This window comes from Lepeophtheirus salmonis, chromosome 2, assembly GCF_016086655.4.
Source record: "Lepeophtheirus salmonis chromosome 2, UVic_Lsal_1.4, whole genome shotgun sequence".
NCBI lineage: Eukaryota > Metazoa > Arthropoda > Copepoda > Siphonostomatoida > Caligidae > Lepeophtheirus > Lepeophtheirus salmonis.
The window spans coordinates 29,968,827-29,986,609 of NC_052132.2; the positions used below are offsets into that span (position 1 = coordinate 29,968,827).

At 29.0% G+C, this 17,783-nt stretch overlaps 1 protein-coding gene across 1 annotated transcript in view; it reads right to left on the reverse strand.

Moving 5' to 3' along the window:
* The window catches only part of LOC121113691 (trace amine-associated receptor 8b), an 89,916-nt gene that overhangs the window by 12,036 nt on the left and 60,097 nt on the right, over nt 1–17,783 (reverse strand). Inside the window, exon 5 of the mRNA XM_040707535.2 lies at nt 7,322–7,450. Within this exon, the coding sequence (XP_040563469.1) occupies nt 7,322–7,450 (129 nt within the window). The remainder of the gene's footprint in view (nt 1–7,321; nt 7,451–17,783) is intronic.

The window sequence follows — 17,783 nt, forward strand, 5'->3', positions numbered from 1 at the left end:
AACCCCTTTCTTTTTTTCTCGATAAAAATACTTTTAGGAGTCCGAGCTTCAATTCATATTCTGTAAAAAAAAATGGCCTACGTTCAAAAAATATAGTGGAAACATTATTGAAAGAAATATAAAATCGCGCCCCAGCCATGCTTCAAATTTGATTTTGCTACTTTTTTGTCGGAACTTTGACCTACTCATATTGTATAGATATGCAAAAAGTTAGAGTGAGATCTCAATGGGATCACCTTCATTCAGGCTTATAATTTTAAACGGACTAGTATTATTGTAACATATAGACATATTTGACTGGTTTTTCTTTATTCTAGTCAATTTGATCATGATCCGGTTGGAAGTATTCGAACACATGGGGTTATATTTTTGGTTGATTACATGTAGACTCATTCGTCTTTGAAACTTAGTAATAAAGTATAGGGGCACAAAGTGTACATATGTTAGGTCAATCCTTTATTTAATATATACATAAATTTTCCATATACATATTATATTTTCATTTTCACAAGAAAATACAATACTTAGAATATTTTCCCCTACATATTTTCATGCCAACATTATTTTATAAGTTATGATGCTTTTAACGATACAAAAAAAAGGTATATATTTAATTTATTATATTTAGGATAAAAGTTTTATATCTGTGTTGTACACTTGTAATTGTATTTTGAAAAATTTGTATGGAAAATAAATATAATATTTATGATTTATAAAATAATTGTTTAAAAAAATTTATTTTTGAGGGCGTGAAAAAAACAAAACAAGAACTTAGTTTCAGTCGTGCACCCATAAATAAAATTATTTATACTGCCTGCTCTTGAAAATAAAGACACACCCTACATTTAATTTGTATTTTATGTAATAAATCTAAGTTACGACAAAAGTTCGGTATTTGGTATCCTAGATTATTTTGCATTTTATGAATAAAAACATGAAAATAACTTTCAATTGTCCAAAAAAAGTCATGGATGCGTTTTGATTTGAAAATCTCAAAAGTGTTGATTTAAAAAAAATAATGTTCCTCTAAAATGATTAAATTGAATTGAATTAAGATTCAAGGTTTTTATTAAATGACGTGTTGTGGAATAGAATCATATCTTTTATCAATACTTGAACAAAGTTAACCTAATTTCCCTCTGATAATTGTATCTTGTTTGGCAACGATTTCATTCTTAGTTTTCAAAATAGCAAGTAAATTAAAAAATTTCCTTACTGTATCTGGATTGGTGGCGTTTCACATTTGAATATTCAAGTCTCTTTAAATTATTACACTAAATCCAATAATTGACAACTTAAAATGAATTAACAATAGATATCAATGATTAAATAAATAGAAGTATAATTATGAAATTCAAATAATAATTATTTTGTATCATTTCATTTTTTTTAAATTTGGTGTGTTGTTAAAATGCATGTGGCGAGTTTTGTTAGACTTACTTTTCCATCCAATTTACTCTTATTTTTGTGGGTACACAAAATTGAAAATAAGAAAAAAAATAGATCTTACTATCTTTAAATATCCTATTTTTGCTTGAGCTCTGACTCGTTTAAAGTATCCTTCATCATCATTTTTACGCTTGTGCCATACCTCTGTGATTGACATACTTCAATGTATTTATATACCTTAATACATGAACCAGAAATAAAAACTTACCGTTGGATTACAATCAGTAAATTGAAAATCCTTTTTTTTAATGCGGAATGGACATAAAAAATACATTTTTATTTGATAATAAAGGCTAAACATATCCTTCTTAGGAAAAACATGAACATCTCACATTAACTTTCGCACCAAGAGGCTCTTATAAATATTACCCATCTTTCTCAGTATGCTAGATCAACAGCTAATTCTATATTTTTATTCACCTGTAAATGAAATTAATAAAACAAGGCAATATATTGGACGAGACTACTCGGTGATTGTTCACGAATAAGAAATTGATGATAAATTACGAAAAATAGATACAGCTTTTCACTTGCGTGAAAAGTTTTTTTGTATGGTTGATTATTTGTTAAATGACCGATTTTATGCTTATGGCATTCAAGATGGCTGAGAGCGGTAAGCTGTTTCATCAAATTTACCTAATTCAGTGCATGAAAAGAGATATGCATTTTCAAAAAAAGTAAAAAGTATTGAATGCAACTTGGAGAGAAAGGGGAATGGAGTTGTCACTCTGAGATTGTCCTACAACTATCTTTACTGTCGAGCTCTGAGTAAGAAGATAGGGAGTTCCCAATATCAAAAATTGAAGAAAGGAAAGTCCAGTGGGCGATATTAGTGCACGTCCATACTAATAACCAAAATTCAAAATGCATGCTACTTCTATTAAATATATCCAGGACCGAAACAACGCTACTGAGCCTTTCATCGGGGCAGCTATTCCTTAAAGTCAATTTTGTAGCTTTGTCTTTTCGCTGCTTCAACTTCCCTAAGTATCATGTCATACACAAAGTAACGAAAGTATCGTCTAAAGTTTTTAGAGAAGAAAGACATCTCGGCTTTATCTGATAAAAATTAAAATCCCTATTAATGAAACATAGAAGCAAGTAAAAACAATTATTCATCCATAACTCTTTTTTGAAAGATTATAACATATAAATATAACCCATGTTTAACAAATCGACCCTAAAAACGAAAGGAGGAAAAATAATTATGTCGTATTTTTAAAAATTTGAATGACAGTTTTTTATTCAACAAAATGATAAATAAGTATAATAGGATTTTTTTTTAATCATAAATAAACTCAGAAAGTGTATTTGATACCAATATATTAGACACTTTGTACTAAAAAAACGTGATTTGAGTAGTAAAAAAGAAGAAAAAGAGAAAATAATCAATATATTTGCGAAAATACAAAGTACTTAAAGAGTATATTCATTTAGCTATGACATATTTAGCACTAAAATAATCATAATGTGAGGCAATTTAGAGAAATGTATTTTAAATACTGTTGAAAGATATCATTCTAATTTAAGATATCTTATTTTCTTAAAGAAGAAAAAGGATGTATTTAGATTTTATTTAACTTTTATTTAGACAGCAAATAAATTGTGAAAATTAGAACTATCTAATATTTTCTGTTGAAGATGTATTTATACTAATATTATTAAACATTTTATATTTTAAAAACTTTCACCAGATTAAAGCTTTTAAACATAAAATATTCTGATATCAAATTTAAAAGCATTAGTATCCAAAATCAATAAAATTCACATGAGTTACATTTATAGAAAATTTAATCTTAACCTATCAACTAGTTGTGTTTTTTTTTCTCTTTCTAAAAATTTTGAGTATTTTCTGCAAAGTCCAAAAATGTCATGATGCGTTGAATACAGGATATCTAATAATATCAGAGGCCCAATCCCAAGTAATCTGGATCGTCCAAGAAATTTTCAATTTGAACAATATTTTGCAAACACCGAAATTAAAATAGGACAAATATCCTCCCTAACCACAGATTCTCCGACGGTTATATTCTTTGCTAGGTCAACATTTAATTATGCATTCTCCATCGACCTAGCTTTAGAAGAACTTTCTTTATTTTTTGATGACAATCTACATAAAATTATCGCCCTTCAGGCTTAAACTAATAAATTATTTAACAATATGTAACTGAGAACATTCCTTGGTATATTTTACCACAATTTTCACATAAAAAATAAAATTCCTATGGCTATTTGAAAAGGAGCTATTTGACAAGTCAATTACATAATCCTATGCATCGAATTACTAGATAGATTTAATTCCCTAATCTATCCATCACGATTACTTTGATTAACTTGATGATTTTTAAGGAACAACATAAAAAAATTATTTCTTCGATATCTTACAGATTTTCAAATTAAAACACATCAAATAGTGTTTTGTTTTTTTGACAATTGAAGCTGATTTTATAGTTAAGATGAATAAAAGGTAAAATAAAAATATTTTGTAATCCCAAATTCCAAACTTTAGTAATTACAGTACAGTTTATATACATAAGATTATAGTATTTTCCGATTAGAAATAATACTTTGTAAAATAAGATGATGCACCTTCTTAACATTAAATTTCTACAAATGTTGTCAATGATCAGAAAACCTTATTATAAAACAAATTAAATTAATGCATGTTGAAAATGTTCAAAGGAGGGCTTTTTATTCCAGACTACGTAAGTAATGCTTTCTTTTTTTTCTTGTAATTCAGTGTGTTATACTTAATTTTGGAATGATGAAAGAATACTCAATACATAAAACGTTCACATAACGTTTCTTTGACCAACTAAAGGCTACCTTTCCCCCTATTTGTAAAAAGAAAAAGATAATAAAAAAAAATTAGTATTGTGATAAATACCTCTAGGAATTTAAAGCACTTTTTTACTAACTAATTATTTTCATTACTCAAAATATATAGATCAACCCACCAGAATGTTTTGACACTTGTAACACGATTGTTTTAAATTGATTCCCTGTTTCATTTCTTAGTTATATAAAGTCACCCTATATTTGTCAAAAACAAAACAAAATTCCAAGTTTTTCGACTATATTGATCAAAAATGCAGATTTTAATTCTACATATTCCAGAAAATATAAGAAAAAAGTACAACTACTAAATAATCGAATGTATTGTAAATGTGAAATCAGCCATAGATGTACTACTTGGAATGATTTCTATGGCATCAATTCTCTTTTTTGCAGTAAATAAGGTCAAAATTGACACTCACAAACAAATAACATAACAGATTAGTGAATGAGTACTTTTTATTGAGCAAAGCAAGTCCATTCCCTGTTTAATTTTGGACTCAGAAACTCAAAAATCTTCTACGTTAAGCCAATATCTGTATTTATTTTTATATAAGTTAATACGAAAAAAGTATTTTCAAATACATATCTTGAGACAAAATATATAAGTAAATCTAAAACTGATTAGCCAGTATTGGTACTTATTTAATTAAAGAAATTCAGAATACGGTAAATGTTTTAGTATCAAAATCTGTTTTTAGTTTTTGTTCACATCAAAGTTCAATTAGCGCATCTTCAATATCAGACGACAGATGATTAAATGTGGCGTAAATTGGGATGTATCCATTTATGTTTTTGTGGCATACTTTTGTCTGGGAAATACTTTTGTGTAAATGATCATGCAAATACATAAAAAATATGTACATTCATCATTTTTAAGTAATGATGCCACTGAAAGTAATATCGATTGGAATGATATTCTTCTTTATAGGAAATAATCATTTCGCGACCCCCACTTTAAGAAACACTGGATTATTTCGTAGATATATGAATATACGATGTATATCCAGTTCAAAAGAACCCAGGTATATTTTTTAATCCTGATTGTCGTTCCTTAAATGCCCAAAGATGTATTAAAAGAAATATATTCTAATGTATTTCTTCTCTCGTGTGGCTTATACTCTTTAAACATATATGGTTCTAGAAAGGTTGTTAAAGAATAGATAAACGTGCTTTATTGTCGATTCATTATGCCATTACAGGACAAATAAAGTAATGAGTACGTATTAAAAAACATCCTTATTTTCCTTTAAGTAGGTCATAAATACTCGAAATTAACATATTGTCCTTTTACATTCAATTTGGTTGTACAAGTTAAATTGAAAACGAAAAAATATACAAAGAGACTGATGGTTTTGGCACCCATGCTTTGACATTAATTATAAAAAATATATATTATTGTTTAAATTATATCAAATTCTTACTAATATACCGATTATATACTATTTTAGATAAATGTGTAGTCAACTTTAGTTGATGATTTTATTATTGATATTTTATTTCACTTGAAACAAGAAAAAATGATTAAAAAATAAATAAATAATTATGTTTCTTCTTAAATTAGAAACAAAATTTTTAATTACTTAACAATTAATAACCCAGACGTGCACAATGCAGTCATCTTTCATCCCAAAGCTATAAAGCAAATAACGAAAAAAATACATTTTTTTAAATATATATGTCTACACGACAACTATTTTGCCGCTGGTGAATGTACTGAAAGATACAATGAATATTACTCTATAATTAACCAGGCAACCCATTACATTTTAACTTTTCTATTACTGATTCTCTTATAGTTTTATTATGAATGACAATTTATGAATTTTATATCGACAGCATGTATAAAGAGTTAAATAAAAAAGAAGTCAATTTTGTAGTAAATTAATGACCATAACATGGATTGATCCTTTTGATTGAATTAACAAGGATAATTCTACAAAGGGAAGAAAAAATTACATTTGCCCCGAAGAAAAATGATAAATTGATGGCATATGTTGCATTTCACATTAAGATCTTGCAGGTTTAAAGGTTTTTTTGGTAGCCAAGGAAATATCTTCAAGTTAAGAGGGGTGCTTTATAACACTTTATTTACCTCTTAATTACATAATCTTTTTTACCCTCATAATAAATTTAATTTAACCCCTTTTAATTGTCATATATAACCAAGAAATAAAGATTTGCCTTGAGTCCTATGTTTTAGTCACACCAGCCAACACTAATATAAAACTATAACTTATCAACTATCAAAATAACAGTTATAAGCCATAATTTATCACAATCTTTTCCTATGGTCAATCTGCTTTGCTTCTTCTATGAGGAAAATAATATATACAGTTGCCAATATGCCCATTTTGGGAATTTTGCCTGATTGTATTTACTGGGATTTCACTGTTAACTTGAAGAATAAGTGGCAGATTATTTGATTATCAATTAGTATCCCTTACATGATACTACTAGTCACCCAAAAAATCTTTTTACATCCTTATTCAAGTCTATTAGCACTTGACGAGCTAATTTCGATATTTCTAATGTAGATTTATTTTTTTGTACAAAATCTGGTTTTTGAGAATTTTTAATTTACATTTTTTAAGTATTTATACCCTTTCAAAGGGTAAGCCCACTTTTTTTATGCAAAATAATTTATTTTCTGCCATAAAAGTTAATTTTCTTTTTGAAGACGTATGTTCATTTCAAATATGATCCTACTTTTTATATAAGATTATCAAATTCTTAGACTATTTAGTTTAAATATTAAAACAGTAGTATATTTTAAGGGGTCTGTTTTAAAATAAATAAAATGGAAGTAGTTAAACATTGATGGTGCATTTCTCATTTCTTTTTCTTAAAAATTTTGATTCAAAAAACAATAAATTTCAATTTTTTGATATTTATTATCAACGGAGTGTAAATTGATTTTTTTTTTGCAAATTAGAAAAAATTATATTATATTTTATTTTGTAAAAAACTACAAACTTGAATTACTTTTATATGACTACATAAAATTTTAATAGTAAAACATTTATAAATTACTTACAGTTGTTTTAGTACAAGAGGTTATAACTTGTTGAATTGACCATGGAGTTACCACTATAATGAAAGTCAAAGAAATAGCGGCTGAGGATTTTGACATAGTATCACAAATCATCTTTTCTTCTAGAAATCTCTGGAAAAAAGTTTTATGTTAATTCTGTTTTGTAACAATATAAAAAAACTTTTTAATTAATATACTATTTTGTTTCATCGAATGTAAAATCAAAATAATTTTATAAGACAATTAATAAGGGATAAACAAATTGAAAACAAACCATGTCCATATAGAAAAATCATTTCCATATTTCAAAGTTCTAAATATTTTGGTTCAGTGACTTAAAAAAAAAAAAAAAAAAAAGAGAGGACTTCATCAAATTTATCAGCCAATGACGTTGTCATACTACAAAATGGGTACCCAAACCGGAGCATGTCTAGATTATAAAAACGTGATTTGTTTTTAATTAAGGAAGGACAACTTAAAAACAAATTCGTGATATGTTTCAATGTTATATTTAGCTATTTTGTATGTCTTCCTTTATTTCTTGCCTGCAAACAGACTGGTAACTCTTGACACTGAAGGTCGCGCTCATGGCGTGCCACGCTGTAATGATGGCAGCTCGGAGCTAATCCAAATTTGGATCAGAGATGCTTCAGACGTTCTTCTTTAAAAAGCCATAAACTGGAGGAAGGCTACATAGAGGCCGGTCTAAAGTCAGCCATATTGTAATATATGTAATATTGTATTGTATTAAAACACAACACATCCAACAATTACAAAATTTCAAGCACCTTTTGTATTTAAACAAAAAAAATAGCACCTTCTCAAGTATCATCTCAAGAATAAATTCGGAAGGGTTTATTAAGCCATCAAATATCCCAAAACGAATAAAAGTAGATTTAAAAAAATATTGGGAAATTATAATTTGCAAAATTTGTTTCAAAAAATACTCTGAACTTTTCTATATGTTTAGGCATAAAAATAAATTCTTTAAGCTGACCCTGAAACTTGGAGGTCAAGAGATGACTATAAAGTGACGTGTTCAATCGTTAACAACTTAAAATTCAGCTGAAAGAGGATTTGTTCTCATGAAGAAATTCTACTCCTTAATTACTAATGATGACGAGCAAAAACAGTTTTTATTACAAACAGGCCAGGATCATCGAAAGAGATTTCCCGATTTAAAAAAAAGTACATTAAGTAGAAAAGACTGTTCGAGGTTATTTCAATTACTAATATTACTCTTATATTATAATAATAATTAATTGTGTCAATTTTGTGTTACGTTGTTAAAAAAAAATCGAAGATTTATATAAATTTTTTATTTTTTTATTTCTTAAAATATTTCAATGACTAATTTTAAAAAAAAGGACTTATTAAAAAAACCTATAATGAAAATATTGTGTATTTTTACTATAAAAATTTGGTAGTTTTAAAAAAGATAAATTTTGTGCACTCTTAGTAATAAGCTAAAAAATATATCCTTCATACAATTATAATTAATATAACTATTTCTTAAAGAAATTTAATTATATAAAAAAATTTATACAATACATTAAATCATAGCTTCTTGTGGTTTGAAGTTATCAAAAAGAGAAGACAAAGTTTTCGAAAAAAACGTCAATTTTGAAAGATGAAGTGTGTTTGGCTAACTCTAAAATTGTTTCATAATTTCATCTTTTTTGTATATTAGAGCTATGAGAGTCAACATTTTTACAAAAAGTTCTTAATGGATCAATCTATTACAAATACAACATTTATAGAAATAATACAACTTTAATAATGCATAGATTAAAAATAATGGCAAACTATTGTTGTATTTGACAGATACTTATTGTTTACTTAATTAATTTTAATCATGAAATAAACAACTTTATAATTATATTAATTAAAATAATGGCTTTTACAGAGCACTTTTACAGAAATTCAATTCTCTTTTAGGGACGCATAACAATTTTAAGTATTTAAAAATCAATATATTATTTGTATTAAGGAGTACTATTTTAACTTATCCATTCAAACACTGTACCCTTACAGTTTTTTGAGAATGTTCAATGTATTAGTAAGTAACATTTTTATGAGGTTTCATGAGTCCAGATTAAGTATGGTGAGTCAAGAAATCTTTATTAAAAAAACAACGTTTCACTCATGGGTATTCGTAATATCTTGCTTCTTTCAATATAAAACAGGCGTTCTTAATCTTTTTTCTCCATTTTACCAATTTTTAGTAAACTACAGTATCAACCTTTGACAATTTCATTTTTAACCCAGGCAGTGTTCAGTACGTAAATATACGCTTTACCTTTTTGTGCCATTTTACGTCCCTTAATTTTTGTTTGCACACATAATACTTCTTCTGAACAGCTGCCAAATGTAAATGTAATATATATGTAAATATTCGTTATGTTTTTTGTTTTGTTTTTTAAAATAAATTTGGCCCATGAACAACATACAGCACTAGACGCATAAAGGTTAATGATACTTTTCCATTTGTTTAGCCTTCACGAGCACCTCAATGTTCGGTTCCACTTTTGAAATGGCGCAGGGCAAACCAGATCCAAGCTCAATCAGGTGGTTTTGAAATTTGATTTTGATCTCAAACATGCTCGAAAACACCGATCCGCACAGATATATGGGGCGGAGGAATGCAGCCTATTGTGTGAGTGCCACCACAGCAACACAAGGACACAAACAATGCATTGTGGCTCAGAATGCATTACGCCAAGTCAATGCTTCAAGTTATGAAATTGATTTTCGATGTCTTTGGGAAGTTGTCAATCCGAAAGTTGAAGGTATCCCTCGTGAGCTCCATCATTGGGATATCCATTTTGAAGTCCGAAAAATAGTGATGAAACTTGTCTATCAGCCTGTTGAGGTTGATGATGGGTTTAGTTCTTCAGAACGTCGGGGATGCCAATATTGGTACTAGTGGTCTCGAATATTGGTTTTGCGAAATAAAAGGGTTCATAAGGAATGTTAATATTATAAAAACCTGGTGTTCTCCATAATAGTTTCTGAATCAAAGAACGTTTCATGTTGAATACAGTTTGAGATCCTCCGGTGTAGACTTATAGAAATAGCTATCAATTCACCCAGAGGAAATTAAATGAAGATTCAAAAAGTGTTCTCTATAGACTATCCTAATAAAAATGTACTCTGAAATGACTTTATCTCGAAGAAAATGACTAGGTAAAATAATAAAAAAAAGTACTTCATGTGCATTATTTCATACACATGATTTTACTTCCCGAAGAAAAAATAAGTGGGAGAATACCTTGGATGTTTTAATAATTTAAGTTATGCACGAAATACAATATCTAATTACAAATTATATGTGTTCCATTTATGTAAATACTTTTTAAAATATGTAATCTTAAATCATTATTAGACTAAATCCCGGATTTTTTTTAATGCTAAAATTGTTGTATTTTATTATTTATTAACCATTATAAACATTTTTAAATGGGTTGGAATATGATTGCATCAGTCCTTCATATATATGACGTAAAATCAATCCTGTCGCTGTTATGGGGTCTTAAAAAACTTCTCAAATTGTCAAGCACCTTACGCAAGGCATTTTTTCCGTTAATGTTGTAGTGAAGTAAGTCAGCTGTCTAATTTAATTAGTTTACTAAAAATATAAGTATCCTTTATACATTTGCCATTTTTCTAATTTCAAACTAGTAAAAGAATTTATTATTATATAAAAAGAACTATTCACTTAAACTCAAAGTGAATAGTTCACGTATGTTCCTAGGGAAGGAAATATAAATTATATGTATGGACTTCAAGACAATTCCTAGTTCAGATCAAGGTTAATAGAAATACAAGGTTATACCATAATGCATGTACAAATGATGTTTGACTTCCACACATTCTTTTTAAAATAGAAGTGATAGTGTATAAATGGTTGCGTGTTTTCTCAAAATATTTTTTTCTTGACGGGTAGGCGGGACGATACATTAAATTAAAAATTCTAGCAATAATGACGTCATACACTATGAGTGGTTGCGTGTTTTGTCAATCTTGCCCCGCAGTCGGTACGACATATCAAATTGAAAATTCTAGAAAGCTCGATTACATGATGGTCTAACCTTGTATTTCGACTAACCTTAGGTCATAGGGAGTAATTGTGATACTATGTACATATAATGTTTACTTAAACATAACTGATTCAACTCTATCTTGCCAATTAAAGAAACATACAATAAGTATTTACTATTTTTATTCGGCAAAATGTGTCTGTCTGTATGAAAAAAAGTAACGGGGTACACTGTATATTGTGCACCTGACATATATCATAAACATATTTTGAAATAAAAATGTATTCATATTAATTAACTATTGCAGGCGTGTACATATAGCATCGAACCTGAACACAGGGTGCACTGTATATAGTGGTCCTTATCTATATCCACTTATAACACTCTTTAACTTCATAAAAATGTGAAAGTGAACTTAAACGAATTAAACTCCAAGACAAAACCGTATATCTTTATTTGTTAAGAAAAGACAAAAATTGTATCCTTAAAAAAACATCATTCACTCATCCTTATTGAGAATAATGCTTTATAGGGAAAAAATCACTTGGAACGAACTGGGAAAAAAATACGCCCTGGGCCAAGTTTCAACTCAGAAATTTTAAAGTAAGAAAAGTATAATCTATCTTTTGGAACTAGGAAATAGCTGATTTGATTCGCACCCAGCACAGCAACAAGGATAGAAAAACTGGAGTGTGGATTAGTCGAGAAACTCAAAAAACGGCCGCTATCTCGCCCTAAAATCATGTGAAGAATTGAGCCCACAACTGCCCATACTTTTTGGAAATTCCAATTTTTAATATTTCCTCTAGGAACGAAATTTTTTTATACTTTGGAAACTTCTATCAATACTGAGGATACCTTTCGAGTCTCCCGTTAGGTAGTAAATGAACTTGGAGTTCACATAAAAATACCTTCTTGGAGAAGTTCATATTGGCAGCTTTGATTATTTTTGCGTTGCATTCAATCTTATTCATCTCTTCCATTAAATATTTATTGTCTGGTCCTAGACTTGAGAATGTTATCCCCAACTATTTTATATGCTCGACGACCTCACATCCAAACATGGATATCAAATTATACTTATTGGAATCAATATCAAGGATTTTTGTTTTATCTTTGTTGACATCAAGACGCATTAAAACGCTTTACCTTTTTCTTCAATTCCTCTTCTGAAGCGCTTTGTAAAAAATATATTTGTCATTTTTGTAAAATTGACATGAGACTTTCTTCCCTCTGAAATTGATTCAAAAAATTGATTTGATTGTTTTTTCATTTGTCCATGAGGAGTAAAAGTACTGAATTAAAAAGGTAGAGAGATTAATTTCTATATTTGATTTTTTTTTTATTTAAGCATATTTTTATATTTATAAATATTTTTTTATTTAATATAAATATTTAATTCCTTTTTTGATAACCTTTCAAAAATAATGACTTCTAATTATTTCTTAAAATACTGTTATCTACTTCGACAAACGTTATGTAGTACATACCTCTAAATAAGTATGATACTATGATGGTTGATGTTCTTCCACTTGCTACATGGAAACAAGTAAATGTTAATTATGTCACGATCCCTAACCGAGCAATTGATGCTTCAATCATAAGTAGATCAAAGAAAAAATGGGATATCTTAAAAAATCACTGGCAAAACAGTGAAAAAATCAACATAATTTGGAACATTATTGCTGTATTGAAATTGAAATATAAAATCATATCCATCAATATACTAAAAATCATTTTCAGTAAAATGTCCCTAATGGTCCTTGGGCGAAATGTCTGTTCAGCGGAATGCAATTCGGTAAAAATGATTTTGGCCAAAAATCCACTCACACTAAAAGCCATGAAGCATAAATGTATATATGTTGATTAGTTGGCATAACAACTTCTAATTTGTATAAAAAATCCTGAGTTTACATTATGCAAATATTATTCCTCTATAGTACCCTCAATTACTTAAATTACTATTCATTAGTAATGCAAAATTCAAAAGATATGATTGATATACAGAGTGTGATTGGGATTTTTTTTTGTGTTTAAGACACTAAACAAAAACCTTAATAACTTTTTATAAGAAATGTAAAATGAAAATTTTTATTAAAACACTTTTAGGAATCAACCTTGGTAGGAACTATTCAATATGTCCGGATCCAGTTTCTATCACAGCACTCACACGAGATTGGAACTTGGTGCAGGTTGCCCCAATATAAATTGTGCTCATGTTGGTCCATTGTTTCTTGATCCTTCACATTTATTGCTTGATATCTTCCAAACTTTGCTTTCTAAGACTCTCCTCACGCTGAAGTCGAGGGGATTGATATCAGGATTAGAAGAGGACCAGAAGGTCTTGTCCCAGCAGTAAGAAATTTCTTCTAGAAGTTATGTGTCTTCAAGGCCGTGTTGCTAGAGGTACCATCTTGAGTCCACACATAGTTGTTCAAAAAGATTTTCCACATCAGAACCTTATAGTAGCCCTCAGCGCCGATTTTCTCATTTGACTGTGAAGATCTTCTTGTCTGAGAAGATCTTCATAGTCAATGGATGAATCGTCAAGTAATTAGGAAGTTTTTTGCATCTCCCAAGCCTTAAGTCTTTATCCTGTCGATGAGGAGATGTCTTGGAGCTCCGAAAAAGCTCTGAAAGTCAAGGTCATCATGAACTGCCCTCCTCATCCACCTTGAATTTGTGAGCCAAGTGGCACATTGATGTAGTTGGATCTTCCTTGATCTTACTCTCAAGGGACTTGAGAAATGTTCCATCTTGCTTCAAACCGTTTCCTCCACTTCCTGCCTTCCTTTTGACTCCCTTTCCATTACCCTCGGCTACTCTGATGTTCTGGACTGTCCCCACGGTCACATTGATAATGTTTGAAATTATTTTTGGATTAACATTTCTGTCGAACAGATCCGAAACCCTTTGCCTTTTTGATTCCTGTACACTCATTTTTTGTGCAATCTTGATCAAATCAAAACAATACGCGAGAAAAGCAACACATGATTCGTAAAATTGCTTGAAATGTCATCTGAAACCTTCATTGACGCAAAAAAAAAATTTAGATGACGCAGAAAATTTCCCTATCGCACTCTGTACATTTATACATACTCAAAAAATACATATATCTCTAATGAATTGTCGTTATAATTCATCATAATTTTTTTTTTTTTTAAATTACGAATACATTTCAATTAGTGGCTCTACAGACTAAATATGAGAGTTGTACAAAATATGACCAGGCGGTATACTTAAAAAAGAAACAAATAATCCTACAAATCTTAAGAATTCTTAGGTCTGCTGTGATTAACAGAGAGAACGGAAATAAACACCAATTCTACTCCGCATCTAGCAAAGGCATAGGAAGAAAATACTCGTCACTGAATTTGCAATTCTACTCAGTGTTTAACAAGGACCTACACCTGTAACTCCTCAACCAATCCTCAGTGTTATTCTTCATCCACCATTAGGAAACAAAACTTTTACTTAAATGTTTTCTACTCAAAAGTCCATATTAATAGAGCAAAGTCTGTCTTTATGTTCATACACTCTTGGGTATTTACATGAATATCAACTTTGATCAGATTGCCAAATTGCAATTTTTTTAAACTTATCATAAATTATATTTCCTGCAACTCTACAAACGATTTAATATTTTCTAATCCATTTTAAGGTTCAAGTGTAGTAGTAAATGCACTTTATATCATAGTAATGTATTTACATTTATTTGTATATATGATTAATAGCTATGATAAAAGGTTTTTCCTCATACAAAAATAGATTTCCAATTCAAAGCAATTTGTATTTCATTTGAATTTCCTTAATGTATGCGCATAGACACAGTTCCTTTTTTCTGCGAGCCAAAACAGATATTTTTTAACGTACATATATCATCTTTTAAATAATTCCACTAATATTAAAAGCTATGATATATTGTTAGTTTCATTTTTTAGACAGGGAATGTCTAATACAGAGAGTTAATGAATGATTACACATGTTATGTCTAATTTAATTCTAAAAAAGTGAGACACGATGTTTATCTCACTGGTCATTACCAAAGATGAACATAACACTATCCAACGGTATGTTTAAAAAAAACGAAAAGTTACGTCGTCACCCTGAGAATTTGAACAATGTTTTAAAGGAGAGAGGCTTAGCTGTAGTGACATTTTATTAAACTGGATGCAAGCACCTATGAGATGAAGGAGATAAACAAAACCCACTTCGTAACTAGCCAGGATAGGGTAAGAATTACTCAGCTTTAAATTACACAACGTTTTGTTTTAGAAATATATTACAGAATACACAAATTACTTTTTTTTTAATCGGTAAAGATTTTATATTGATAAAAAAGTCTTACTTCATACAGAAACTTTTTCAGACCCCTTAGTGGAGTTGCGAAAATTTATTTTAATGCACGAAATTATATTTACAAGTGTCAACTTTTGAGATGTTTAAGCCCATGAGGGCTCATTTTTTAGTTCCTTTTCTAAGAATTTTGCAAAATAACTATATAATTTTACCAGATCAAAAAATAATTTGACATCAAACGAAGTCTTGGCTTGTGGTCTTGTCTGAAAATCAATCTGAGACCGAGTATCAACACTACTAATTTGTATGAAGAATATTAAAGTACTGATGGAATTATATCTTTTGTTCTATTCATAAGAAATTTGTATTAAAAAGAAGGGAATGCTTAAAAAAGTAAGTGCTGATAAGTACCACTCAAAAACACAATAAACTAAAAATCCGTCATATTTTCTTATACATAATAACAATGCATTCATTTGCTCTCTCATAAATAGTGATGTATCGAGTCAAACAAATATCAACTCAACTTAAATGATGAGTTGATTTTCAAATGGAAAAAATTCTTCTCGACTTCATTTTTTATTGAGTTGTTTTGATTTTTATCTGTAAGCCTCTTCCTGGAGTTTTTTTTGCCAGCACTATCTTTTATTGACTTTCTAACCAATCACAATTTATTATGATGTTCTTTTAATCCCTGATAAGACAGACTCGATTTATAAAATGGCTTTGTAACGCATTAAATAATCTCACATTTATTTGCAAATATTAAACATTCAAGAAATACTCGGTCATCTTACATCTAAATTTGGTGTAAGTAAGTAAATAAAATACACCCTTAAAATATGTCATTGAATAAGGCATTGGGCATAAGGATACATTTTGTGATTTCTTTGGTTTCTTTCTTTGTGAGCCATGGGATTTGGTAATCATTTGATCAAAGATTGATAAAATAGCTTTTAGGCAAAAAATAATAATAATGATTTGGATAAATTCAGGGCAAACTATAGGGACGCGGAAATCTACGGAGCCTTATAGGTAGCCCTAGTTACTTTGTGCTTTAAATGATAATTAGATTATTTGGGGTGGAAAAATTTGCATTAAAAGATGTTCTTGCTGAAAATGTATTTGTATCAACAATAAATTGCACTTAACATAATTATAAAAATTATCTCTATATTTGTTTACCGTTTAAAAAAATTATATTATAAAAGAATCATGCAACTCTTGCTATCAATAAATGCAAGCTTGAAATCGATAGTTAAAAGTCTCTGTAAAAGATTTTTTGGAAAAAATATTATTTTAACAGTATTTTTTTTTCAAATGTAACACTGTAATCTCGTAGCTCAGAAAATAATAATCATTTAAAAAAAAATAAAAATCCCCTATAGATAAGTAAAGATTGATTGAGGACGCTGGTGTTGCGGAATGTCACACCAACTGTTATGTGTCCCAGTTGTATGATATCCTGATACTTTTTTATGAAAATGGTGTGTATTTTGGTGATGTTAAAAAACCGAAAATTAGGATGACGATTTGAAAAATGTTTTGGAGAAGAATAGATTGGCTGTCATGATGTTGCATTATTATATCAGTTACAGTTGCTTTTTGAAGAGGGGAAGGGAAGAAGGAAATAAACAAGGACATTGACGAGAATTACTCTAATGTTGATCCTCAATTTGACTTCTAGTCCAACGAGGACTTACTCCGTCTTATAAGAGCACAAAGGAATATTGAGTAGGAGAAAAAGTTCACTTCCCAGAAATTAAATAATAATGGCAACAGGTAAGGAAAAGAAAATTAATTTTTTACATTACCAATTCCAAAAAAAAAAACAGAAAAAAAAACGGGACAACGGAAAAACAACAACAACTTGCTAAACATATTTATTTATAAATTTTTTTACCCCTCTTTTCTTAGTTATTCGATTCGACTCAGTTCGGTTAGACTCAAGTCCATGCAACACTACGCACAAAACATGTGTATTTTGAATGAATTTCGTCTTTACAAAAAAGTAATAATTATTCAAAAGTATAACAACTATTTATGCAACAAAAAAGGTCCCTTCTCTCTTACCTCAAATAATATAAAAAACTTTGCAACACACTGAGTAAAAAAATCATACAAAT